Below are 25,700 nucleotides of genomic sequence, written 5' to 3'. Positions count from 1 at the left end.
GACTAAAGGACGGTCGGGTGCCACACTCACTCTTAGACCATTTTCTAAATATCTTTTTTTCGATTTCAAAGGACCGCAAAGTAGATATTTACGGAAAAAAACTCAATTTTTAAAAAATTTCTCTTATAGGTAGTACCAGGGAATAAAAAGTAATATAAAAACATAAACGTATAACTGAAAATTAAATTAAAGATTTGAAACTTAGATGAATTGATACAATATGATCAATCGTAGTATCGCATGTTCTGTTTATGTAACCTTAACTTGTTTTGGACTTTATTTAGATGGTCACTCAGGGAAACGAAATTCTTCACGATAAACTCATTAATCTACCCCTAATGATGGATGAAGATCCTGACATGCGCACTACGATGGATAAAATCAGCGATATTATCCAGCACTAGGACCTAAACACATGTTCGATAGTTTCGATTTTCAGACCTAAAACGTCACTAAGCACTTTAAAATGTTTATTGGCCCGTTTGACACTGACGTTGGTACAACTGGCCCGCGGCAGAAATAAAATTTACCCACCTCTGTCTTTGATTATAGGTGATTCAAATTTAGAAACTAATTCAAAAGATAAATACAAAGAAAATAATTTAAATTTTATCTATTTTCGATTAAAAATCGATTAATATACGTACATCAGGATAGTGGAGCTGATAAAGTGAAGATGTGGGGGGTGCAAAAGAAGTTGGCGGCCTTGAGGCAGATCGAGCAGGCAGTAGGGTAGGTCGCGCTGATTGGTCGACGGGGTAGGGAGTATACTCGTGATTGGGTGGTTGTCAGCCACTCTGAACCTATATACTGCAGCATTTGCGGCATTCCTTGACATTCACCAGTCATGTATTGTACGTTAGTGTTCCTTCTGTCGCTGGTTGGTCTATCCCTAGCTGTTAAATTACGTAAGTATACCCACTGAACTCAACTCTTCAATTAGCTTCGTTCTAAGCCCAGTGCGCATCTGCACTTTTATTAAAAAACTTAAAATTTGAGCAATCCCAATTTGAAAACAATTTTATTCATTATTTAAAATTGTAACATATTTTTATTTTGGAATTATATTGGATACAAATAAATTTCTGTAATCAAATTAGTGAAAACAATATCCAAAATTTATAACTATATTCTGATGTGTTGCTTTTTCATTCTTAAATTTAAATATTGCCCGAAATTCTGGAATAAGTACCTAACCTGTGACACTTTCAATCGCCTTCAACACAACACTTCCGCACGTATCTAATCGAATATCTCAAATCTGATATTATGTTATCTTTATAGGAAAAGCAAAGTTTAAATATTTAAAGATTCCGACAAGTGAAATCCTAAAAGCAACCTGCGTGCTTTTAAAAAGTAGAAATCTCTAGAGAGTTTGGAAAGCCGCAGAATTTTGAGATACAAGATCTGTAGTGATAAGACTCAGTTCAGTAGAAAAGTGAAACCTGTCGTTCCGTGCGAGTGCACCACTGCTACTAACCGGAAACTTCCGTTTACTCTCGTTTACTTCCGCCTTAATTTAAACGGAACTAGATAGACGCTTACCGGATTTGATTTTTAAAGAATAAGCGCTGTTTTTTTGTTTTGTTTTCTATTTCATTTTTTACATTCTACTCTCTCGTAAAAGCATTGAGACTGTCCAACAATTTTTTTAGATCGAGATTGCACCCTTGAAGTAGATGTACTCACATCACTTGTGGTTGCTAAAACTCTCAAGATTTTGTAAGTTTTCTTCTAGTTCCTGTTTTTGGAAACTTATATCATTCTTGTTAACAGTGTACAGTTCATAAAACGGAAATGAATTGAAGTCTATATCAGCCTGTCTATATCTATATGTACACAGGAAGTCTACGGAATATCCCGTTCGCCTACATCAAGGAAATCTCGAAAAAAGTAAAATGGTACTTCCGGTGGAAGAATTATCTTCCATTTTGGAATTTTAGCGACACACTTACTTCCTCTTTAACGGTACGTAAGTGATAAAACAAACTAAAATGCCACATAAGAGGCACGTCCAAACCCCTCTCCATCACAGAAGTGAATTTATGTATACGTTCGTAATAACCTCACCATTTTAAAATTATATTTTAAAAAACTGAAAAAAATCGATTCAAGTAAAGTATTTCCGGTGAAGACCTAATTTAGTTTAATTAGAACACCTAAGTTCTAATACTTGCGTCACCTCGTGGCACCCAAACAAAATATCAGATGTCAGCAATTTTTAATTTTTGAGTCAAGTACTCGTTAACACACAGTAAAAACTACTTTGTCTCTACGCTTAAGTGATATTTTCTGTAGAGATATTTTTGATTGTTAAATTTGATTCAGGGCCATTTACCTTATCAACATAAATACTAAATAACATCTTATTGCGGTTTCTATGTGAGAGATATTTTGTCCTCACTTAGACTAGTCTCTGGAAAATCTCTTTTTGGGACTCAGGGGACTTGAAAATGGGCACTTCCGGTGAAAAATCGAAATAATAAATAAGATATGATCGCAATCCTCGCCCAGTAACAAGAGGAAGTGAAGCTACTGTATTCTAGAAAACAGAGTTAGCGGCCGTGGTCCACTAAGTTATGAAGTGGCTTAATATATAGGAGTCAGTGGTCACTTTACCACAGGAAGTAAGGCAATCGGATAGATTTTCTGTTTTAACTTTTCACCGGAAGTTAAAGCAACGTAAATAAAACCATTCGTTTGTTAAAGACCAAAATTCTTTTACACCGTCCAACCGTAAAACGCAAAAATATTGTGAACTGAAGCAGGAAATATTTCCGCTTAAATAAAGATTGCCCAAATACATTCTTAAAGTTACAAAAAACCTCATTAATTATTAACTCTAAACTAATTAGATACAAGACGAATTCTCTAATTTGTGGTTTAATAAAGCAATATACGAATATCAATGATCTATCGTGGTTCATAATATATCGTATGAAATATTTTTTAAATTTTTATATACGACATTTTTGAAATAGTTTCAGGGACTGGTTATTGCAAGGCAACACTGGCTAGCCAGTATTGTTTACAAATTAGACTACGCCGGAGGGCTGTTCGTATTGTATTTAATGGTATAAGACAAGGTCTTATTGTAGCCAATTTTAGTAGCGTAATGATATTTTCGTGTACAGTGAGTTTAATTATTGTTAAGACGAAGAGTTATGTTCGGCTACGTGTTCACTTTCAGTTATTGTAATAATAAAAAAAAGTTCAGTATCACATAGAAATATTGATTCCGCAGTTATGTTTCCTTTCTTACCTTTTTTGAAAAAAAAGGAAGTGTAGCAATCGCGCAGATCTTCGATTCAGAGTTTTCACCGGAAATATATTTGCTTTTCTTCCTGTATTCAAAAAATGGAGGGGTTTTTACAAATTGTATGTGCTGTGAGGCTGGGTGGATGTAGAAGTAGTTTTGTATCTACTCAAAATCGAAGAAATGCTGACAAAATTGGTTATTATGAACTTTTTAACAGTGCACTTTATTGAAGAACAATCCTAGAGCGGTGGCGAGTGTCATTTCAATACATGGTACACCTCCAGTAATTCCTAATTCATATTTATTTATGAGAATTAAATGTCTAAATTAAATTATGAGTTGGTAGAATGTGGAATACCGGAAGTATAGACGTATAGATCGGCCATTCTCCCATATTTGGACCTTTTTTTTTTACAGCCATCTTAATGTGGGTGAACATTAAACGCATCAGTTTGGTATTCAAACCTTGTTTCAGTGTATGTTAAATGTTAATTGTGAACGGCTGTGACGCCAATGTTCCTTCAAAAGTATCATTTTATGATAATGAATTCTGTAACATTGATGATTTTTCAAGTAAATTTAGTAGTGCAAAAACGTGGTAACAGATGTTTTTTGTTCGCAGCAAATGTTTAGAATTTTTTTCTTTCACTTATCTCTCGCATGTAGAGAAAGTGACAAGAAGGTCAGTCTTTTCCATGAGCTAGAATACAAGCTTTTCGTGTGAAAACACCATAATTCAAGAGTCCAAACACAGGACTTCGAAACGCCACAATAAGGATTTGGACAAAACGTCACCCAACCACCAATTTTACTGATTTTTTTAAAAAAAAGATTTCTCAAAAATGGCTCCGATTTCACTTAAAGTCAGTGATGCAATTGTATTGTCGTAGATCTATAAGTTAATTTGAAACATTTTTCATGGAATTTTCGATTAAGGGTATTATAGGGATAAAGACAGGTAGATTGCGTCGATTTTCTGTTATTTGTGAAAATGACTTAGACTTTTCTGTAAACTTCGTATATCCATTGTATCCACATAGACTTGATTTTCGGTAGTCTTCCATTTAAGTGACACACTTCAATGGAGTATAAGGTACAAAGTGTAAGAAGAGAACGGAGTTTTAAGGAAATCAACGAGTTACGAGTAGTGAGCTCAAGTAAAAGGAAGTCAAGTGAGTGTTCAGTCTCAGTTTTTAATAATAATAATAATATGTACTTCTGTTTTCAGCCGCCTATGTTAAAACATGTTCGAGAAATGATCCAAAACTTAGTGAGTGCGCATTACGCCATGGCAGGGAGATGATACCGAAGATTATTCCAGGTAATTAGTGCATGCAAAGACTTTATTGAGACAGCTGATCATAGGATTGTAGAGAAGGAAATATGTCCACTGTAGTAGGCTTTGCTTTTGTTGTTGCAAATTCCCGTCATAGCTATACTTACCATGGTCAATTTGAATGTACTTGATGGTTCATTACTTCCTCGTAACTCGGCTACATTCATGACAAGCAGATCAGTGTAACAAGGTTGCACTGTTTGAATAGTAATTAGAATGAGTAAGTATTCACCGTACGAACTAATTTGATTGTGCGTCTACCACCTTACATATGGCCATGTAGTGAAGCCATGATTAGTTTATCTGTGGAGGGGGCGAATCTTGATTATTGCTAAAACGCCTTCAAATAAAGTTCTTCTCAACAGTGGATCTATCTTTATCGTAATCAGTAAATACTGATCATAATATGTGCGAGGGATTCTTAGAAGCAGCTCATCTGTTATGGCTAAAGGCAAAACTAAGAAGCAACGAAACTTTGGATTTGTCTCTAGTTTGGGGTAACTGGGAGCTCTTATCACGAAAGGAATCGAAATCAATATGAACATCTTACACATCGTTCATGTCACCCTTTTTTATCTGGGAGAAAAGTAAATCTTCAGTTTTAATTGAAGTATCATCTGTCATTCAAAATTTTACAATATTCAATAACAACTAATATCTATTTCCCATCCGTCTATAAAACTTAGATTTGAATCTCGAATTAAAAGAATAAAAAAATACAACATTGCTGCAATAAAAGCAAGTGATTCGCATGACCGGAAATGAACGTATTTTTCGATTTGACTTTACCAACGTTTAATGAAGGTTTTTCCTTCACCCGAATGGTTAAACTCGATGCGAACATCGTCCCTTTATAACCCCTGGAGGTAGCCAAAATAATATAACCTTTGGAGCCTCTAGGCTATCAAGAGTAATCACTAGAAGGATGGACAAGTACGAAAGTGCAGGATGCTGCGAAACGCGTCATCCTGAGATATAATGTAATTCTTCAATGTTCAGGCTTCGTTATTCGTGAAACATCTAATTCAAAGTAATGTATGAAATTTACTTGCTACTTAAATTTTATCAAACTTTTTTACCTTTCGATTGCTACGATCGATAGCAGTGGAAAAAGAAGTGTTCAACCATTAACATAGTGCCCTAATTGAAGAAATGTTATCTTCATTAATTCGTCAATATTATTAATTTAATAAAGAAAGCCATTAATTTATTAATATTAATAGCATGAGGGAAGGGATTAGCTATGAGGTTAGCGTAATGGATTCCTACGCGGAGATACCGGGTTTGTATCCAGCTGCTGACCCTTAGATTTTCTCTTCCCAGGAGCTTCGTACAGCTCAGTGTCCGGTGATGGACAGTGTTCTTTGCAACGAGAGAACACTTTCCGGAAGCCGGCAGTGCTCTGAAAAAAGCTTTGGGCGCCAATAACCTCAGATGATGCGTCTTAAATCATTAAAAAAAAATTGTTAATAGCAGTAACTTTGGTAAATGTGCAGGTGATCCAAGCATTCGACTGCCCCGGTTAGAGCCACTGCTGTTAGAACGAGTGGAAATCCATCCTAGCGGCAATGGAGGCTCCATAAACATGAGGCTGGTGTGCTATAAGTGTCAAGTGGCTGGACTAAGTCGAGCGTCACTCAACGATATTAAGTAAGCTATGAGATCAATACGTCTTCATAATCGAAGATGCTGCGTGAATCTGCGCCAGTTTGTATATTAATATGTCTGGTCTAATACCTCAAGTCACAAAATCGCAATGTGCTTGGATTACTCTTTTGCTTATTGATTCAGGTGCCACAGTGAGACCCCTCAGTAAGCTTTTTGCCGATTTCAGTCACTCGGGAAAATGTTTGGATTTTGAATTGATTGGATCGACTTTAGAAGAGAGTTAGGGGACTCTAGCTACCTTACTCCACTGCAAGGGATTCACCGATACTGATCTTAGGTTCTTCACGGGTAGCCAGGCTGCAATTAAAACTCCTGCCTCCCCTAGTAAGAACCTAATTTCGGTCAATTCTTACCATGCTGCTCTCAATTAGTTAGGAGCTTTGAATATTGTTTCGGTTGCTTGGTTCCCTGGTCACTCTGGGATTTCGGGTAACGAACTTGCTGATGAAACAGCAAAGGGAGGAGCTGCGTTAATAACAATGACTCCTCAGCCCATTATTCCTGTATCCTGTCGACGTTGTAAACAGTGGTGGGCAGTGGATTGTGGAGGAACATCGGAAACGATGGAGATCCCGAGCTGACTCCCATCAGGCTAAGAAAATTCTTGGCGTGTCGAAAACGGCTGTGGTTGGCTTCAGCAGGTCCCGGATCCGCCAGGTGTTGTATTGGACAAGCGAATTTAGCGTTTCATCTTTTCAAGTGTGGCCTTACCCAGTCGCCAATCTGCGCTGGCTGTGATGAGACCAATGAGACTGTGTGACACTTTGTAGAGGTGTGTCCAGTTTATACTGAAACTAGATTCCTCGTCTTTGGGAGGTTAAACGTTTCTCCCCGATGATTGTGGCATCTGGTGATCTTCACCAGAACTCTCTAGGTTTATTCAGTACCCTGGCCGATTGAGTTGCCATGCTCCCTAGTGGCCTGTTACTACTTTATTAGTTTAATGTTCTGCTAACTGGAAACTCTTAGACGGATTATTGGTCTTGAAACCCCGGTGTCTCTTATGAGATGAGGGGTGGGCGAATGTTCTGCCTTTACACCTGTATATTAATTAATAGGAATTAAACTGAATACTTTTTAGTTCGGCCATGATAAAGTAAATAAGTTGAACTAACCAAACTTTGATTTGTTTCAGGTTGGATCTGAACAAAAAGCACATAGACATACGGCTGAGCATACCCAGGCTGATGGTGACTGGAAAATACGATGTGTCCGGAAAAGTGCTAGTGTTTCCCATCACAGGAAAAGGAATATCTAACATCACGCTGAGTAATTATTGATTTTTCTTAGAAATTAACTAGTAAAATTTTACCAGTCTATCTAAGGGGGTTAGCTCCTATTTGCCCTAGACGTTGCGGAGCTTATTAGCTGTTCTGTGAGGAGCTGGTTTTGTAATATCTCTTCGCCAGAATGGCTCCTAAGTCACTAACTTCGGCAAGCCTTTTAAAGTTCTTGATCCGGGAAGAGAGGACTGTGAGTATCAAGCGATTCTGACAGCATTACGGAAGGCTGCAAGTCAAAACATATGCACAGAGCTAATTCAAGATTTGACATCTCCCCGTCAAAAACTTTAATACAGAGCTAGTCGTAATATTGACTGATGCTGCTGAGATTTTAAGTCTTAGAATAGTTAATTACAGAATAGTCAATATCCAAGAAAGCCATCAAGACTCGTGTACAAGACTATTGTGGGGATTAACTAATGTAGTTAATTGTAGTCACTCTGGTGGAAATCATTCCTTTACCCAATAAATGTCTTAGAAATTGATTCCTCAGCTAATTGAATAATCTCGTTGGGTTTAAGAATAAACCATATTACTCTAGGTAAAGAACTGTTTAGTGAAACCTGATAAAAATGTTAAACTTACTTTTCGCCAACTCGCCCAATTTTCGCTTTTGATTCAATAAAAGACTAATTTTGTAATGGATCTGATCGGTTCTTCGGGATTAGACTAAACAAGTCAAGAACACTTAAATCAAATATTATTGCACCGACAAACCCTTACTCTACGAAGATACTGTAGCTTGCTCCATCTGGGAGCGTGACCTGTAACAGTCACATCAAAGAACTCCTAAACAAACCAAAAAAATTCTTCATCAGCCTCGCGATTGATTTATTTCACTCTAAATTCTACAAATATATGGAAAATCCTCCATTTGCCCACTAAATTCATTCATCTAATAAAACCGTCTTCAGAAACTACACCGCACTCTAGAATGTCGTTCTAATCCGCTCTGCCATGAAACAACCATTTCAGAGATCCTTCTATTCTTCTTCAGAATAAGAGACTAAAACTGCTCTTCAAGCCTTTACTGATTCGCTTTGCACTTTGTGATTCGAATAATTGGACATCCCATAGCTATAGTTTGCCAGTGAGTTGCAAACATCAGTTACCATTTCAGGCCCATTGGTTTTGTATAACTGTTGGAGGTGTCAATGCTGTTCGTGTTGTTAGGCTGGGATAGCCGCTAGAACAATAAGATCACTTAGAAATGGCCCTTTCTCGAGGAAGTACTCTAATCCCCACCTGGTTCACACTATTAGCATTAATCTATTGAAGGAGACTATACTCTTCTGTATGTTCGCAGCTGATCTGGACGTGAACGCAGGACTCGACTGGAAACTGATAAAAAGGAAACGACACGAGTACAGCCAGTTCATCAGGCATAAGGTCACATTCACTGCGTCTGGTCTGAAAATCAACCTCTCTAATTTATTCAATGGAGATAAATTATTAAGTAAGTTGTCAACTTGAATCAATGAAACAGATTTTCAAACATTCTGTCCATACTTAACACAAACTAAGTAAACTTTTTAACTGAGGTGGTAAGTACACCGTGCAATAGAAACATCGTAGATAGATTATGAAAATATCCGTAAGAAATGTTTTTATAGAAGAGAATTTTATAACCAGTTTAGATGACAAAAAGGAACTTGAATTCCACATAGAAGAAGCTATTACAATTGTGGTAGGTAGATAGTGAATTTGAAAAAGGATCTGAATATTAATAAAATAAAATTTAATTTCGTGTACTATATGTATTATGGACTGGCTACTTAGTACTGGAAGGATGCTACCCATGGAGTTAGTTCAAATTACCTTAATATTTTTTACAAATCTTATGTAAAGATTTCTCTTACGCTTCTTCAGGTGCTAACTTAGTGACTGACTTAATTTTACTTCTTAAGCGCCCAGAACGAATCTTCGAAGACAAAATTATTCAAGTCTATTTCGCATATTTAGACTACAGAATACGATAAGTTGGTAAAAAAAATCTTAATGTATTATCTAGTATTGAAAATTTTTATACAATAGCTCAAATTTCTGGAATCAACCTAGTTAACAATAATTAAAAAATCAGATTTTTATAAGCAAATACTGCGGATAAAATCAGAATTACGAGAGAAATGCTGCTATAAAGCGTTCGTAGATAGCAGCACCTATGCTAGCCCCCAATATAGTGCTAAAAGATCACCTTGTGAAACTGGCCGCCATTGTAATGTAGTCTTAATCCTAATAATGTTCAGTTGTCTGCTCCAGAAATCTTTCAATTAACATGCCTTCCCGCCGTTAATACAGCCACATGCTAGTTTTAATTCTCAAACACATGAGAAAAATTGTTCACTGGCAGACATATTTAAAACTTACAATATATAAGTAATCAATATTCACAATATTCAGAAGTAGAGACAAAAGTTTAAAAAAGATATTATAGCGCTTACCCTAACGAAGATTAAAGCTATATTACCAAAAAAAGCAAAAAATGGAAAATTTACACAATAAGAAAAATTAAATTAAATAATGCTCTGGAGATTTGAATTTAGTGAAAGATTTGATCAACATTAATGTTTAAACATCTTATATCTGACATAATTGGGCAACATTTCATAATACTGGGATAAATATAGCGATTTTTCGGTTATAATTAAAATACAAAAAAATATTGAAATTAATTGTGGTTCATCTAGTGATGGCAGCATTACTAGGATTCCCATACGCGGTGTGAATAAGGATGAAGGACATTCGTTGTAATCATCACTGGCCTTTTCTTTTTTAATTTTCCGGCGATTTAATTCTCAATTTTCCCTAATGAAAAGTTATATTTTTGATGCGTAATAATTTGCCTCTTAATCTTTTGATTATTATCTTTAGTTTATCTGTTTTAAACATAATACTTTTTTAGATGAATTTCAAAGGGAAAATGGCAATTGTGATTTCCTGTAAAGGGTCTTTTCTGTTTATTGTACTGCCCCAGTAAAGTAAAGTGATCGCCTGTTTTTCAGACGGGGCTTAACGTCCACCTCCAATTAGATTACTGTATAATTTTGATTAGGTGGTAATCAGATCCGTAGAATATCAGATGAAACTTTGTGACTACAACTATGAGAATCACAGTGAATGATTCACACCAGAATGGGATGCTGATGCGAGTTTCCTGTAACATCGTAGTCCAGGTGCTATTCATTCTAGAACTGTTCTATTCGTCTTGCTGCTAAATTACTGTTTTTTTTTCTCTCTCAGATTAGAAACACACCATCAAAAGTAACCACTAGTTATATTTTGGGCAAACAAAAAAATTATTTTTTTACGCATTTTCCAGCACACAATACGCACCGATTTTAAATAAGCAGAAAGTGAAGGAACAGTCCAGTAAATAATAGCCCAGACAATATTTAGAAGTAATTTCAGTTCACCTTCGTAACCGAAATTAGAGCCATTCTAAAATTGGACAGCCAATTATGGACTTCCTTTCCAGCGAGGGTCCTCTTTTATAGATAATTCTCTTATTAGTTAAATTATTTTTCCTACGGTCGTGCAAAAAAATCAGTCTTCAGCTTGTGAATGCAGAAAATACTTTGCAAAATAAACATAATTTCTGCACTTAACATCAAAATGTCGCGCTGAAAGTAGTCACTTTATTAATTTATGTTATTTGGTTAGAAAAGTTATATTTTCTATTTATCTATTTTCTTCTATTCGCTCTTATTCATTTTTTTCACAAATAAACAAAACAATTGGGGATTAATTAGTTTATTGAACTGCAAAGAAACTTATTTTAACCTAACCTAACCTAATCTTTGCTGTTAGTGTGAATAATGATTATAATTATTACAATAATATTTCATAATTTAAAATAATAATGTTTGTAATAAAGTTCACTGCATTTGAACTTATTACTTTTTGCCATCACTTCACAAATTTTATTTAACTTTTCAAGTCACTCGAATTTAGTTATGTTTTCAAAAATCCGTTTACTCAACTACTGTAAAAAACAAATACCCATTAGAAAATAATATGTATACGAAGTTGAAGAGCTTAAAATCTCTTCCGATTCGACAAACTTTCGTCTGACTTAGTCATGAGAGGAGGTTGCTGCAGAGCTTATTTCTTTTGACTTCTTTTTCTAAGTTCCCCCTGGAGGCAGCACAAAAGGCTTTTTTTTTGGGGGGGGGGGCATTGGCTTCCGCCATACAGCCAGCATCGTCTAGGTGCTTATCACTAGAATATCACTCACTCCATTCTTACTTATAAATACGTTCGCTTCACTCATTCATCCCTCTACTATATACAACTATTTACCTACAAACTTACAACCAATGGATGGATCAGTACTCTATATTCCTGCCATCCTTATAGCTTAACCGAAATTAAAATCACCGTAATCCTTCTGTTCTAATCATTTTCTTGCATTCATTCTAATCGGCTATAACTTTTAAATACATTCACGAAAGGGTTCTGAGTTCTCAATATTATCAACTAAGCGCTACTTATTCATTATTTGCTATAACTATAGGAGTTCTCGAAGGATGTTAGATGTGCGACATAATACTGTGAAGTAGCTATCCATTAGCCCACGTTATGCGTGATGATGAGCTAGAATTTGGCAAAACGTTCGCTAAACACTTGCACACATCATCCATCCATCCCTGCAGATATTAGGGATGCCAATATTGAGTGTTGTTTCTTCTGTAATGTTGGAATACTCGCCAAGGCCTCTAGAGAATTGGCTGGTCCCAGCATTCTTATATCATTAGGTAAAGTTAAAAAAATGCTCTCTGTTCCAGGTGACAACATGAACATGATTTTGAACGCTAACTGGCGGGAAGTATTACAAGATTTGAAACCTTCCATCTCAGACACAGTCGGCCAGATTATTCGCATCACATTAAACCAAATCTTCGATATTATCCCATATTCACAGTTCTTCCCAGACTCATGATTTTTTTTTGGATTTCTTTCTCATGGATGTATTTAATTATTTATTTGTTCCTCTTCTAATTAATTAATAGTGTACATAGTGGAGATAGATCGTTTTACAGTAACTCAGTGTTGTACAAATTAATTCTTTTTTTATAACAAACTTGTAAATTAGCTGTTATTAAATAAATTAAAATATTAAATGGCTCTTATTTTCTGTTTGCCAACTGTATATGTTCTGTATTTCTATCTTCCGCGAGGTGTACCTTGGAGAGAGAGTGTTTGCATCAAGCTTGGCCTAAAATAGTTTCTCATTTTCCTTTGCAAATCTGTAAATATAGGCAGAATTTTCATAACGACGCAGGTTAGATGTTCACCAGTTCCTGGTTAAGATTTACAATAGGAGAGGACATGTCCTCCAGAAGAGCCTTCTGGTTTTTTATTTTCTCTAGAACTTGAGAAAATCATTAAGCCAGATTCCACACAACTCTTTATTAATAATATTTAATAAATTCCCTCAAGTAAAGACATTTAAATAGAAGCATACTTACCTATATGAGTAAAGCGGGGTTGACAATATACATGTTTTTACTTCAGTGTTACTCTCAACTTTGTATTGCACACTGTACCAGCAACAGGGTTACTCAGAGGGCTTAATGCGACTGAAAAATATATGAAACAATTTCTTTTCAAATAATAAGCTATAAAAATGAAAATATAACGTAGAATAATTACATTGTATAGGAAATTTCAGCTCAAAGACAAGTGGTTAAATGTACCACATCTATATAGAAACAACAGTTCATCGGTTGTTCGCATTCTTAATATAATTTTTAATCTAAAAAAAATTGGACTTTAGTTTAGATTAGTTTCTGAGAGGGTTGTCTAGTCAGCCTATTCTGCGCCCCAGGTAAGGCACCCTCAAAATGATGTATCTCTCTAGTCCTGTCTCTTTGATTAGAATTAAGGGTATAACGAGGTACTCTTTGGGTAAAGCTTTAAGACACGAATTTTTAGGGTTGAACTCTTAGCGCTGGATGTTTGAGAAAATTACAATTCTAGTTCTTTTATAATCTCGGCAGCACTAATGAAAGTAACCCTAGTTAAAAGCCAGTTTTCCTTGACTTACCTAGATATCATCTCAAACATCGATTGCACCTTACACGCCTAATCCCTCTTCTTCTGCCTTGGAGCCGCCCGAAAACCACTGTGAGTCAGTCAATTACTAATTTAATGACATTAAATTACTTTTTTGACTGTCAATTTGTAATGTTTATTCTTCAGCTTAAAGAGAACATGACATGTTGCCAACATTCTCATATTCTCAGAAACCATATCATTAATAAAAAGATTGTGCTGAATTCTAAATGAAATAATTATTTTATACTGAAAAAGTTATGGGTTTACTTCTCTAACCATCTACATATATCTGCTGAAAAAAATATTGGGTGCGCCCCTGGTACCAACTAACAAATCCATTATATGCTATAAATTATTGATTGATTGTCTAGTATTCCATGAATATATGGCCTTGAATTTAAATATGAATTGTGAAGAAGAAGAACAAATCAAAAGAAATTCTACATTGCCAAGTTCCACAGCCAGCCTGATGGTAAGTCGAGAAAAACAATAGAATAACCTCTCCGAGATTTTATTCCAAGTTTTATTGCCAATTAAGATGGAATTAAAATTAAAGAAAAACTAATTGGAAAGGATGATTGATGTAGTGTGGGTCTGTTTGATTTCTTCTGTTTGGTGGTATTCTGATTGGGAAGGAGAGTACAAGGACACCTGGTTGTATATATGTATATACATAGAAGTTGGAACACAATCCTTGATTCAACATCTTGTGCGCCGCACGTATGTAAGTACAGTTTCACTAAGAACAATGTTGTGCTCTCCGCTTGCGTTCTCGGCTGTAGTATTGATGTTCGTCTGTTCGGCGAATCCGGCAAAAAAGGATCCGCCAGTCTACCAGTTACGTAAGTTAATATCAGTGAGCAAGCAGATAATAAGCCAAAAAAGTACTTGTTGAAATCTCACACAAATTTTCTTCTGAAACCAAGTGTTCACTTTGGTGGGATTCAGTTTAATATACCTACACATAAACAAAAATAATCTTATTAGTGTTAAAATTTGAAGTCTCATAGGGGAAAAAAGTTAACTTAGCACTAATGTCTGCTTCTTTAAAACTTCGTTACTCGAAATAAATTTTCTTAATTGGATGATCGCAACAATATGTTGGGGATAATCTTCACAGTTAATCTTTTATATTACTTAAATCTTTAAAAAAAAAATTGAAGAAATCATTCTTCAAAAACTGGATGTCAACAAGGGGCCCATCAATATCAATAAGCTTTTGAACAAAATTTATTTGACGATACATTAGTTTACTCAACAATTTTTTAGTTATTTTTGAATATTATCCGAAAATGGCTCAACGATTTGCCTTAAATTTGGAATATCGATTTCAAGTAGGTGATACTCATTAAGTGCGTGTTTAAACATATTCCAAGGCAATTTCTTTTTAATCTAGTTCTAGTGGAAAGGAAGGGTTGAACTTCCTTTATATTTATTTTAGTGTAATATGTGTCATGGTTACCTCTTCACTTAGATTTCGCAGCTTCTTAACTGAGAGACGTTTTCGGGGCTTACCGTTCCCTGTAAGGTAAGGTCAGTTTGGGCATACATCCTTATCCCGGCGCAGACCTGCGACCAGTTGCCAGAGGCACCACTTGGAGGTGGGCTTCTTACTTGACCAATGCAGTGGGATACACTAAGCAACTACCTTTTCATCCCAAAAGCTTCAAGGCCCATAGATGGTTTCATGGAGTATGGTCCAGAGCTCACCTAAGGATTCTAAGACCCTTTCCCCCCACATTCGCCAAACTTAAATACGAACCCATCCTAAAATCGAGGCCCTAATATGTTATCGCGCCCACAAGCTCGCAGTGTGTATCCTAATAATGTCTGAGGCAACTTTGGTTGCTTAAACTTTAGATCTCTCTCTCTATCCAAATGGAGACTCTCTTCTCCTCCTCCTAGTACTTCAGCAACTCTTCACAGTGCTTTTTCCTATTTACTTCGTGGTAGCCTATACTTTCAACCTCCACATAAGGAGAAATTCGGCTTCTCGAATCATTTTTTCCAGCACTGTGCTCTGAAAAAACCATTTTAATTTAAAACAAAACTCGGAACTTTCACATTCTAAGCAGTCGAAATTTCATCTTTAAATTTATTGTGTCAAGGTATTTTGAAAAACCAAATGCTAACGCTTGTATATATGTATATGAGACAAGTGGCAGAGCAAGTGTCAGACCTGTCGCTACAACTTTCAGTATCACGTCATCCAGTTCAATTTCAAACAGTGTGGTGCCGTTTTAGACGCAATCTCTTCAGTATGGGTAGCCGGATTTTATTTTTTATTTAACTTTGATAAACAATTTTTTAAAAATTTTAAAATTAATTTTTACTTTCCTGTTAGCTAACGAAAGAGGCAGTGACGTATTCAGAACGTCTCCATTTTGGAGGTACTAAGATAGCTGAGTGTTCAGGAGACGGTATTGTCAATAGTATTGAAGAGACGTTTTATATTATTTGTTTGCAGATCGATAATTACAACTGAATGGAATCCTAATTATTGATAACACAGTCGATACAATAATTTCTTGATCGAATAGAGAGGGATATGATTAGTAATATAAAGGGAATCTTTTCACCTTTTTTCTTGCTCAAATCAAAGATGCGAATAAATAGTTTTTATTATCAATACTATATACATATTTCTGCGTGGATCACTTCATGTCTACGTACAAATAAGCATGTGAATTTTGATCGATATAAATGATAAAATCCCAGAAGTCCTTTAAACGGCATCGATTTGAGGCAACACTGCTACTGTTATGAATTACTTAATTTAGTTTTCCGTAATCAACTGATATAATAGAATAGCATTTATTGGTCGGTACATTTGGATGTCAATTTACAATTATGAGGCGAAGTGATTAAACAAGCGAGACAGCTGATTTCATGGTGCGTTATTTTTTTAAATTTATTTGTAGGTTATAATATACGTAGATGGTGTATTTAATAATGTATTCGGTAACATTTTTACTGGTAACTGACTAGACAAGTGAAATTTAAATAAATACAAAAATGAATATAAATGTGAATCGTTCATTTTTAATATCGTAAATTTTAATGATGTAGTTATTGCTTATTAATACTCTTAGTTAATACTCTATTAATAATTATTAGTTATTATATGATTTAATTATTTTTGATAGGATATTTTGAAGGTGAAAGTTTCGGATAATGTTGTTTGTTTTCATTAACGCTGTTAGTTTTAAGTCAAGTTTTTTAAACTGCAGGTAGGTAGAAGAACTGCAAGAAGAATCAAGCCGTTGCTTCCTGGAGGTTAGATTTAGTAAAAAACATTTTCTAGGTGACAATTACATCTTATTAGACAAGATTTTTGCTAGAAATATACAAATAAGATTGCTCTGGCCTTCTCCGACAAATCTAGGTTTGAGGAGGTCACTCTATAGACAACTCTTTCTATAGTAACCCCGTAATATTCACTGCCATTTCCTTTATTGTACTTTGCTACTTCCGATCAAGGATACACTTTCCGCTTCCCTTATAAAGCTTTTCTCATTGAATATGTTGCGACATTTTTAAACAAGAAATAAGTATTTACGAGTTAAAAGTTATCTTAATGCAATAATGTTTCCATCTGGCATTTTCAAGAAATTGGAAATCACACCAAGCAGTACTATCGAGCGAGATTATTGGGTGTTTTACCCACTAGATTAGATTAGGACGGGATGGGCCTGGTTCCCCAAGGCACTGCAGTCAAAGAGGCTTCTATAGGAGTCTGCTGGAGCTCTCTCTCCAAGTCGAGAACTCAGAATCTGGGAGTATCTTGGAAAGATTATCTTCCTCCATCATCTGATAACTACTCAGGAGAATGGATCTTCTCGTAACAACAGCATCGCAGTGTTCTCAGGTTCTCTTCACGAAGCACTTAATGGCGAAAATTCCACCCTGGAACATCGTGGATAAGTTTTCCAAGAACTGAACATCTCCGGTTCACATGCAGAGATCATTATCACCTTTTTTTTTTTGGTTTTGCTAAATATATCTAAGCAATATGAGCGAAAATTAGTTTACAGCGACAAGAAGTAATGACTCTTCTTTGACGAAAGTTCTTCCAGGAAGCTGTTGACTCACGAGGAATCGCCGAGATGCCCAAAAGCAATTCCAGTCTATTCCTTTCCAAATTTTGGGGAAACACTATTAATTTGATCTTTAACCAATATCAAATTAACCAATTTTGATAAATTAATTGATAATTTATTTCTTGTTCACAGCTTCTTACATAAAACGCGCATGCTCAAGAAATGATCCCAACATCAACAAGTGTGTGGTGGAAGTTGGAGGTCCTGCTATTAAAACTGTAGCTAAAGGTAAAAAATGATAATTACTTTTTCGAAGATTTAGTCTGCCAAGTATTGCATAATCCTTGTGAAAATAGGTTACCGTTATCTTTTCGCTACTTTAACCAGGAATTTGTTAAGAAAACATTTTACTTAACAAACAAAAGCAATGAAAAAATTAGATTCTTTTTAATTAAATTTAGTAATCTTTGAAGCGTGTTAAGAATGACATGGTAGAGTAGTCTTGGTAAACGGACATGATTACATTAAAGTAGTGATGCTAGCAGCTGATAACGGCGGTGAAGGCCAACTTTGCGCTGATTTGAAGACATACATTCGGAGGCCATCTTGGTGCTTGATCTCGTATAAAATATTACTTAATAAAAGGAGAACTGTTATTTAAAAAATATGGATTTTTCAATTTTTTTTGAAAACACTATGGATGTTGACCTTCAATAAGAACAAATTTGGTGTGAAAATTCACTCGACTTATCTTACTGCAGTTTACTAACTAAATTTTCTGAACACGTACATTTGTTCCTAAAACTTAGTTGACTTCAAGACTGATTGGTATGCTGTAGCCTGGTATCCCGATTCAGGCAGCACCCCTCTTAAAAGGTAGTGCTATTTTCATAAAATATATTCAGGAAAGGGCCACTGTTGGGCATCTAATTTGCCCACATGTTTAAACTTTATTAGTATTTAACAGATGGCTAATTTTAACCGTACACTTAGGGTACGTTCCACTAAGCGCTCACAACGATCACGCTCACTACCGCGCGGTTTTGCCCGTTCCACTTGCACTTGCGAGTGTTACAATCGAAAACTCGAAGTGGAATGGACTATGGGGCGTTTTAACCCTTCATGTAAACATTACAAATGGCGACCTTGAAAATAAGGCAGAAGCTTGAAGAGGTTGTTTTTTAATGTTAACCCCGTTTATATGCAATTATAGGTAATAAACTTTATAATTATTCGTAAAGTTGACTTATATTAAATATAAATATAAATAATTCAATTTTTATATTACATTTTCGTGAAGTATTTATAAAATTTACGTTTAAATAAAATTAAAATGTCTTTTGTGGCAACAGTTGGATATTTATTAATAATGCTTTAGAAAGTTCTTCATCTAGTTCTGATGAAGAGTGGAATGCAATTTTACAAACTCGCAATGGTGAAAAGCGAAAACTTAGGCCACTTATTATTAACTATCAAAGTGTAATTGGTCGTTATTCAGTGATTTAAAGGGATTAGTAATTTTTCATTTTATTATTTTTTTTAGATTTTCGAGAAACACATTCAATTATTTACATGAGATAATACTTTCATTTACCTGATATAATTTTTTTTCGGTCGCCATCTTTGCTTTTAAAAATTGCGCCAAATTTCTGAACGCCCCACTTCGACCCAGCACCTTAAGGTGGGTGGGCGTTGTGAGCCTCGCGTGAGCGAAAATAATGACGTCATTAGTGACGTTTGCGCCACGATCACAACGACCGCGGTCGTCAAGTGGAACGGCTGAAAGTACATTTTGATCGTTGTGAGCGCTTAGTGGAATGCACCCTTAATCGTGTTCAAAGTGGTAAGGCCGATTCTACGGCGGGTATGAGCTAGCGCTCGGGGACCGCCCCCTTAAAAAAAAAAAGGAAAAAAAGGCTCTTTAGAACCCTCTAAATTACTAATAAAAGTTCAGCTCAATCATCACGTTCATCGTGAGTACAGTGAGAATACAGATTTTAAAGAATATCATTCTTGCAAAATTTTGAGATAGTCCCCTCCCCCCAAAAAATGTGGGCAAATCCAATTTAGTAATTTGGTACTTCATGTTATAAAATGGTTTTTGATTGATTTTGAGTTCTCTGGTGAGTCCAAATTGAAGTATTTAGTTTCTACTTCTTGTGATGTTAGTTCTTGAGATATTTTATTCACTTCTGCACAAAAAATTGTTTCTGACTAAAGGACCCTCAAAGGAGAATATTTCCTTTGAAGAAGCACTTTCGAAAATTGGGAGGGAAGGGATTAGCTATGCGGTTAGCGTACTGGACTCCCACGCGGAGGTCCCGGGTTCGAATCCAGCAGCAGACCCTTAGATTTTCTCTTCCTAGGAGCTTCTTACAGCTCACTGTCCGGTGATGGACAGTGTTGTCTGTAACGAGAGAACACTGTCCGGAGGCCGGCAGTGCACTGGAAAAAGCTCCGGGCGCTAATGACCTCAGCTGTTGATGCGCCAAAAAAAAAGAAAAAAAAAGAAAAAAAGAAAATTGGGCATGATGGCCGCACTTTTTGTTTCCAACAATTTACAAATCAAGCGTATTCAAACGTGTCATTCAACTTTTGGAAAGCCTTCGTCCGAATGAAGTCCAACCGAAAGAAGTGACCGACCCCCTTGTAAACTTTAGGAAACCTTGATTAGGAATGCGTTCTTCTTGAAACTTTCCAAATCGTTCTTATTCGGCGATAAAAATAAGGAGAAAATAATATTTAAACAATTATTAAACATTATCTCAATAAGCATGTAAACTGTAATCACCCTGATATTACGAGATTGACCCAATGGTATTTATAACAAGTTGCTCAGCTTGCAGCCAAAATGACGTTGTAAAAATAAAATTAAAAAGCTAATAAAACAAAATATGACCTCGCCTTAAAATGCAAATTTAATTGCAATAAAAAAAGAAACACATGTACAAAAGCGATTAGCACTTGGACAGTGGCTTGCCATGAGATTATGCTAACACCATTTACAGTCGTACTGATCAGCTGCGGAGGGGTTTCTAGTTATGTTTATTCAATTAAAGCATTGATTGCTCATCGCACAGCAATGTTGGCAACTATGTATCATTCTGGAGTAACTTCCCCTTAGTGTACTTGGCTATCGAAATTTCCAACTTCCTGTACCAGAAGTACTCAATGGCTTGATAATTATCTCGAAAATAACTCTTTGTCTTTTTGGAAATTTTCATATTTAAATTATATCCACCAGATTTGTTTTATTTTGACGTGAATACGTCTTTAAATTTGCTATCATATGGAGGCAATCCAAAAAACCTAATGATAACAAAATCGGGGGATACAGTTTGGCATTATAGTTTCGAATCTATCGTCTACATCCAAAATTAAATTAGACCACTGGATAGCTAAAGGATCAAAGAATTCAGTACGATAAGCGAGGACTGTGACACATCGCGCGCAGTGGAGGGGGAAGCGCCGCCATTTTGAGATCATTTTGCTGCGTATCGAGATTCGCAATTAGTATAACTTTTGACTCGGAGAAGCTACGATGTTCGTTTAAGTTTTAATCGTCAGCTGTCGTCACAATCTATCGATTGTATATAAAATATTAGTGTAAAATAGTGACAGTGAATATAATATGGTGTTAGAATAAAAAAAATATCAAAAATATATAATGTCGGCCTAGACGCGTCGAAAAGCCAAAACCAAATACAGAGATCGGTATACGGTTGGAAAGGGCTTCTCAAGAACAATCGAATGGTAATAATAAAACACCATTTGACCGAGTCAAGCTGTGCCGGAATCGTAAAAGAATGAATGCGGCCGAGCAGATCAACGACGACGGTGTCAGTACACCTGCAGCTGGGGCGGTTGAAATTATGCAAGTGGATGATGAAATCGCTTCTACATCGACAACGGACTGTATAGGCATAGATTGTTGTCGATCGTCGACTTGTTTCCTTGATTTCATCCTAAATACATAAATACAAAAATTTTATATAAAAAATATAACCCGTTACGTAAACGTATTCACGTACAACACACGGCCGTGTCCATGACACAGCCACACGTTAATTTTTTTTTTTATAAATTCGTTTTAGTGTAGTTCCCTGCACTTTTTTAGTGTAATGTACGATTACTGACTATAGAATGGAGGTAATACTTAAATATGAATCAAATATACGGAAGTAGTAGAAACATTTTGAGTTAGAACCTGAGAATGATCGTGTTAACTGCACGATGATGTTAACTGCAGGTGGAACAATTCGTGCATCTAAAAGTTTAAATGTTACATTCAACCTATTGCCTTTGGCTAGGATGCACTATACACTAAATTACAGCTTGCCTTATTCTTCTAATTACACTGTAATTTATGGTTCCCATTTGAAATTCCAGGTGACCCCAAGTACAGGATACCTCAGCTGGATCCGCTGCACATTAAGGAGCTGAGAGTGCAGCAAGGCACCAAACAGGTCGGCCTGGAGCTGATCTGCAGCGACTGTCTGATGTGGGGGCTACAGAATACCGTCTTCAAGTCAGCAGAGTCAGTAGTTCCCTTACTCTTTTGTAATTCTTAATACTTCCTCGTACAAGTCGTGGCCAATTTTGGACTTTCAGTTTTTTGCCGCTAATAATTGTTTTGAGGTTATCTGAATCCAAGAAAAGTATGTAGTTTTTAAAAAAAGATCTGTGTGTGTCTGTCAACTCTATATTTGTAGTAAATCTATTTTTATGGATTGGTGTATTGTACCAATTTTTAAATATGAACCAAAGTGAGACACCATTTTTATTTATATTTGTAATATATATGTGCTATGTACTTGTAATAAGTTGATGGAGCAAATGCAATAAAATGTTAATACGTAGACTTTGAACCTGGATGTAGGTAAATGACGTAAGTCGGACAGCTGACTAGACTTGGATAAGCAAACGACATCTCTCGACAACTATGTAAACTAACTAGCGGACAGCACCCAAATAATATTAATAAGTTATTTCTTACCCTATTTATTGCAACGCAAATGCAATTTCATGTTATAGCGTTAACTGGGAAGACAGGAAATGTCGATGGGAATTCACGCTGGACAAGATGAAGGTAACTGGGAAGTACAACGTCACTGGACAAGTTCTATTGCTGCCCATTGTAGGAAGTGGTGACGCCTTGATTAATCTGGGTAAGTGAATGTGATTGTTTTCGAATTTCAGGTATGCCAAATATTGTAATCACATCTAAATTTCAATTTCAAGTTTTCATTATAAATGTCTATTTTGAGAAACTCAGAACGTAAAAAGAAATTGGTTTCTGCGAGTATTTGTGTGTGCGAACAAAGAATCTTCAAATCGCGTGAAGCTAAAACTTTATATTTCGATTCAGTTCCATTCGATTGTCACTTAGCGACAAAAAAAATCGCTTCACTGCAAGTACAACTTTTACTAAATTGATTTTTTTTTATGAAATTAAACCAGAAATTTTCCTTTAAAAAAGGAATTATATTCATATTAACCTACAACTTTTATTAGAATCATTTTCGCTGGTAATATTTTAAAAAGGAAACATCTCGGGTTCCTGTAGGGTACCATTTAAGGAAACATTTTGGGCCCTGTATCTTGTAAATTTCAAGAAGGGTTGAATGTACTGCTGAATTTAGGACGTACAAGAAAATTCCACAGCTGGAAAAACCACTTTTCTGGAATAAATTTTCCACCTTCCTAAGAATTTTCCTGAAACTTCTCCTACGATTAGGAGTACAAACGTTGCGCACACATGTTTGTCAACGATTTCTCTTAGACTTAAGCGTCATTTGCAGTTTTATAAGCTAGATGATGTTAATCAATGTTTTAAGATGCCGAGTTTGAAGTAATTTTCAGTAGAATTGTAGTAAGGGAAGTTGTGTTTGTGTATTTTCATTATTTCGTCATCGTCTGGAGACGGTTGCTTATTGAACTTGTTTGTTTTTTTCTTTTTTACAGAAAATTTGAAATTCTCTTATCTATATGACTGGACTTACCAGAAGAAGAACAATGGCTACACCTACGTCATCCTTGGCAACAGCAGCTTCCCATTTGAAGTTGGCCACATGAGTATCAAACTCGAGAATCTCTTCAATGGAGATCCTCTCCTGGGTATGTGTTGTTTTTTTTTTGTTGAAGGTGTAGAGGGCTTTCACAGACTAGGGGCGATCTATTGTCCTCCACTTCTGTCAGGTGAGACCACCCTCAGTGTGACTCCCAGGTGATGGCACGAACTCCTAAATGAGTAGGAACTTGAGAAAAGTTCAAGGAAGAGCGATGGTGGTCGCCAATTACGGATAACATCTCCCTGGAACCAACTCACTTCTGCTCTCAAATGCTCTCTAGATATACTGAAGAAGACTTCCTCAAATAAAGAGCCAGAGGATTCTCAGTAGGGTTTACTCTTCTCCATCACATAAAGTCGCGTCTTCACCAGTTATGATTCTCATCTTCTTCTTACGTAGGCCAATCACTTGTAAAATATTAGTTTGTGATATTCGGAAAGCTGACAGACATGGATACCCAGGTTTGGGCTTTGTGCAGATTTATAAAGACTTTTTTTTAAACTGTTCAACACATATAAGCCTTTAAATTCTTTCAGCGTTAAGTTCAATGTAAAATTAATTGTTTTGAAATTTCCAGGCGGCAACATGAACAGATTTCTAAATGAACATTGGCAAGACATAATGAAAGATTTGGGTCCAGCGTTCAGCCGCTCTCTGGCAGAGCTGACCACTGGCATCCTCACCAACATGGCTAGAGTGGTCCCATTCGACATCATGTTCCCAGACACGTAGATCTTGCACTTGAAGATAATGGATTCACTAAAAAATATATATTATGATACATATTTCATTTTTTACTTTAAAAAAAAAAAAGAACTACCAAAAAATACAATAAAATATGGTTGAAAGAAAAAATGAAATATGTGGAAATAATAATGAAAACGTTTGTTATAAGAAACGTAGACAGCTGTATTGCCGTCCTAGTCAGTTCCAACTGGACACTAGCAATGTAAACTTAGTTTAGGAGATTTTTAGTTACCTGTGATATGTACCCCCACAACTATGTATTCAAATAAACTATTAATTATAAAAAATATAGAAGAAATTGTATAAACTTATGATGAGGATTGTGAAACTGCAAGAGTTATTTTCGGTTTGTATTTTTGAAGTTATATTTTTGAAGTATTTAATGTGGACTTTAATTGAGCAAACTTTCAGATAGTTCTAAAGATTATAAAGCTAGGATACTGTGTCTCTCGAAATTTGGGAGTAATGGAGGTAGATTAACTTCCAATATATAACAGTCTTCCTCGTCTACTGAAAACATCGACAGCGGTTCCGAGATCTCCTGCGAGCCTGACCAGCGAATTGGAGTGCTACCAAGGGGGTAGTTCCTCACCTCCTGCTATTCACGTCGTATCAGATTCCACTCTCCACTTATTTTCTACTTATAAATAATAAAAAATAAAAATTGTTGGCCATGTGTACAACGTATAGAGAAAGTTCAAAGAGAAAATCAATGGAACCATTTTCCAATAAGAGAAAAATCCATTCAGTAACTGGCATTTCCGTGTTTTCCCAGTTATAGTCGGATTTTCTGGACGGGATCTAAATCGAAATTTAAGCTTCCACTTCCAGCGATTTTTTAGCTTTTGGAAAATTCTATCCACACGCTCACTCACCATTTTCTTAGACTCAGGGAAGCTGAAAACCAGTGTTTCCAGTGAAAAGTAGAAAGACAAAAATTTGATGTGATCGCAACACTTCTTTCTTAATGTAGTAAGAGAAAGTGAAAAATGTTTAAGAAAAACTCTTTTCAGCTAAAAGGCACTTCCTTCAGCCAATTTTATGCGATTCATTTTATTCAATTTGATATATAATTTCTATTATTGTACACAAGTGAGGACGTAAATATTATTGAATCAGTACTCTAAATGGTGACTTACCTCAATTCGTATTTCTGAAAGTGCACTTATATGATTGAATTCCTATTCTTCGTGTGAAATTGTTATAAATAAAGTTATAGGTCTTCATTTATAGGATTAC

The 25,700-nt window shown here is 35.7% G+C and overlaps 2 protein-coding genes and 1 long non-coding RNA gene across 6 annotated transcripts; 2 read left to right on the top strand and 1 right to left on the bottom strand.

Moving 5' to 3' along the window:
* Nucleotides 1-752: 752 nt before the first annotated feature.
* LOC141459877 (protein takeout-like) lies at nucleotides 753-12,670 on the top strand. 3 transcript variants are annotated; one of them, XM_074139434.1, is made up of 6 exons: nucleotides 753-908; nucleotides 4,488-4,580; nucleotides 6,092-6,245; nucleotides 7,399-7,532; nucleotides 8,853-9,002; nucleotides 12,331-12,670. In XM_074139434.1, the coding sequence occupies exons 1-6, from the start codon at nucleotides 848-850 to the stop codon at nucleotides 12,483-12,485; spliced, it is 747 nt and encodes a 248-aa protein (XP_073995535.1). In that variant the 5' UTR covers nucleotides 753-847; the 3' UTR covers nucleotides 12,486-12,670. The 3 variants fall into 3 exon arrangements, with proteins under 3 accessions (XP_073995535.1, XP_073995538.1, XP_073995537.1); XM_074139437.1 differs by lacking the exon at nucleotides 753-908 and adding an exon at nucleotides 3,050-3,531; XM_074139436.1 differs by lacking the exons at nucleotides 753-908; nucleotides 4,488-4,580 and adding an exon at nucleotides 3,601-4,431.
* On the bottom strand, nucleotides 12,432-16,517 carry LOC141459878 (uncharacterized). The gene is made up of 4 exons (XR_012461653.1): nucleotides 15,066-16,517; nucleotides 13,593-14,561; nucleotides 13,015-13,125; nucleotides 12,432-12,792 (listed from the first exon to the last, which is right to left on the bottom strand). It is a non-coding gene; the product is annotated as an uncharacterized lncRNA (long non-coding RNA).
* LOC141459875 (protein takeout-like) lies at nucleotides 14,163-24,772 on the top strand. Of its 2 annotated transcripts, none has more exons than XM_074139431.1 (6): nucleotides 14,163-14,445; nucleotides 17,836-17,931; nucleotides 22,033-22,180; nucleotides 22,678-22,811; nucleotides 23,608-23,760; nucleotides 24,292-24,772. In XM_074139431.1, the coding sequence occupies exons 1-6, from the start codon at nucleotides 14,178-14,180 to the stop codon at nucleotides 24,444-24,446; spliced, it is 954 nt and encodes a 317-aa protein (XP_073995532.1). In that variant the 5' UTR covers nucleotides 14,163-14,177; the 3' UTR covers nucleotides 24,447-24,772. The 2 variants fall into 2 exon arrangements, with proteins under 2 accessions (XP_073995532.1, XP_073995533.1); XM_074139432.1 differs by having other exon boundaries at nucleotides 14,252-14,327.
* Nucleotides 24,773-25,700: the final 928 nt, after the last annotated feature.

This window comes from Rhodnius prolixus, unplaced genomic scaffold (assembly GCF_049639745.1).
Source record: "Rhodnius prolixus isolate KJV_2025 unplaced genomic scaffold, Rpr scaffold_23, whole genome shotgun sequence".
In the NCBI taxonomy this organism is placed as follows: Eukaryota; Metazoa; Arthropoda; class Insecta; order Hemiptera; family Reduviidae; genus Rhodnius; species Rhodnius prolixus.
This window is presented reverse-complemented; position numbering and strand designations above follow the sequence as displayed.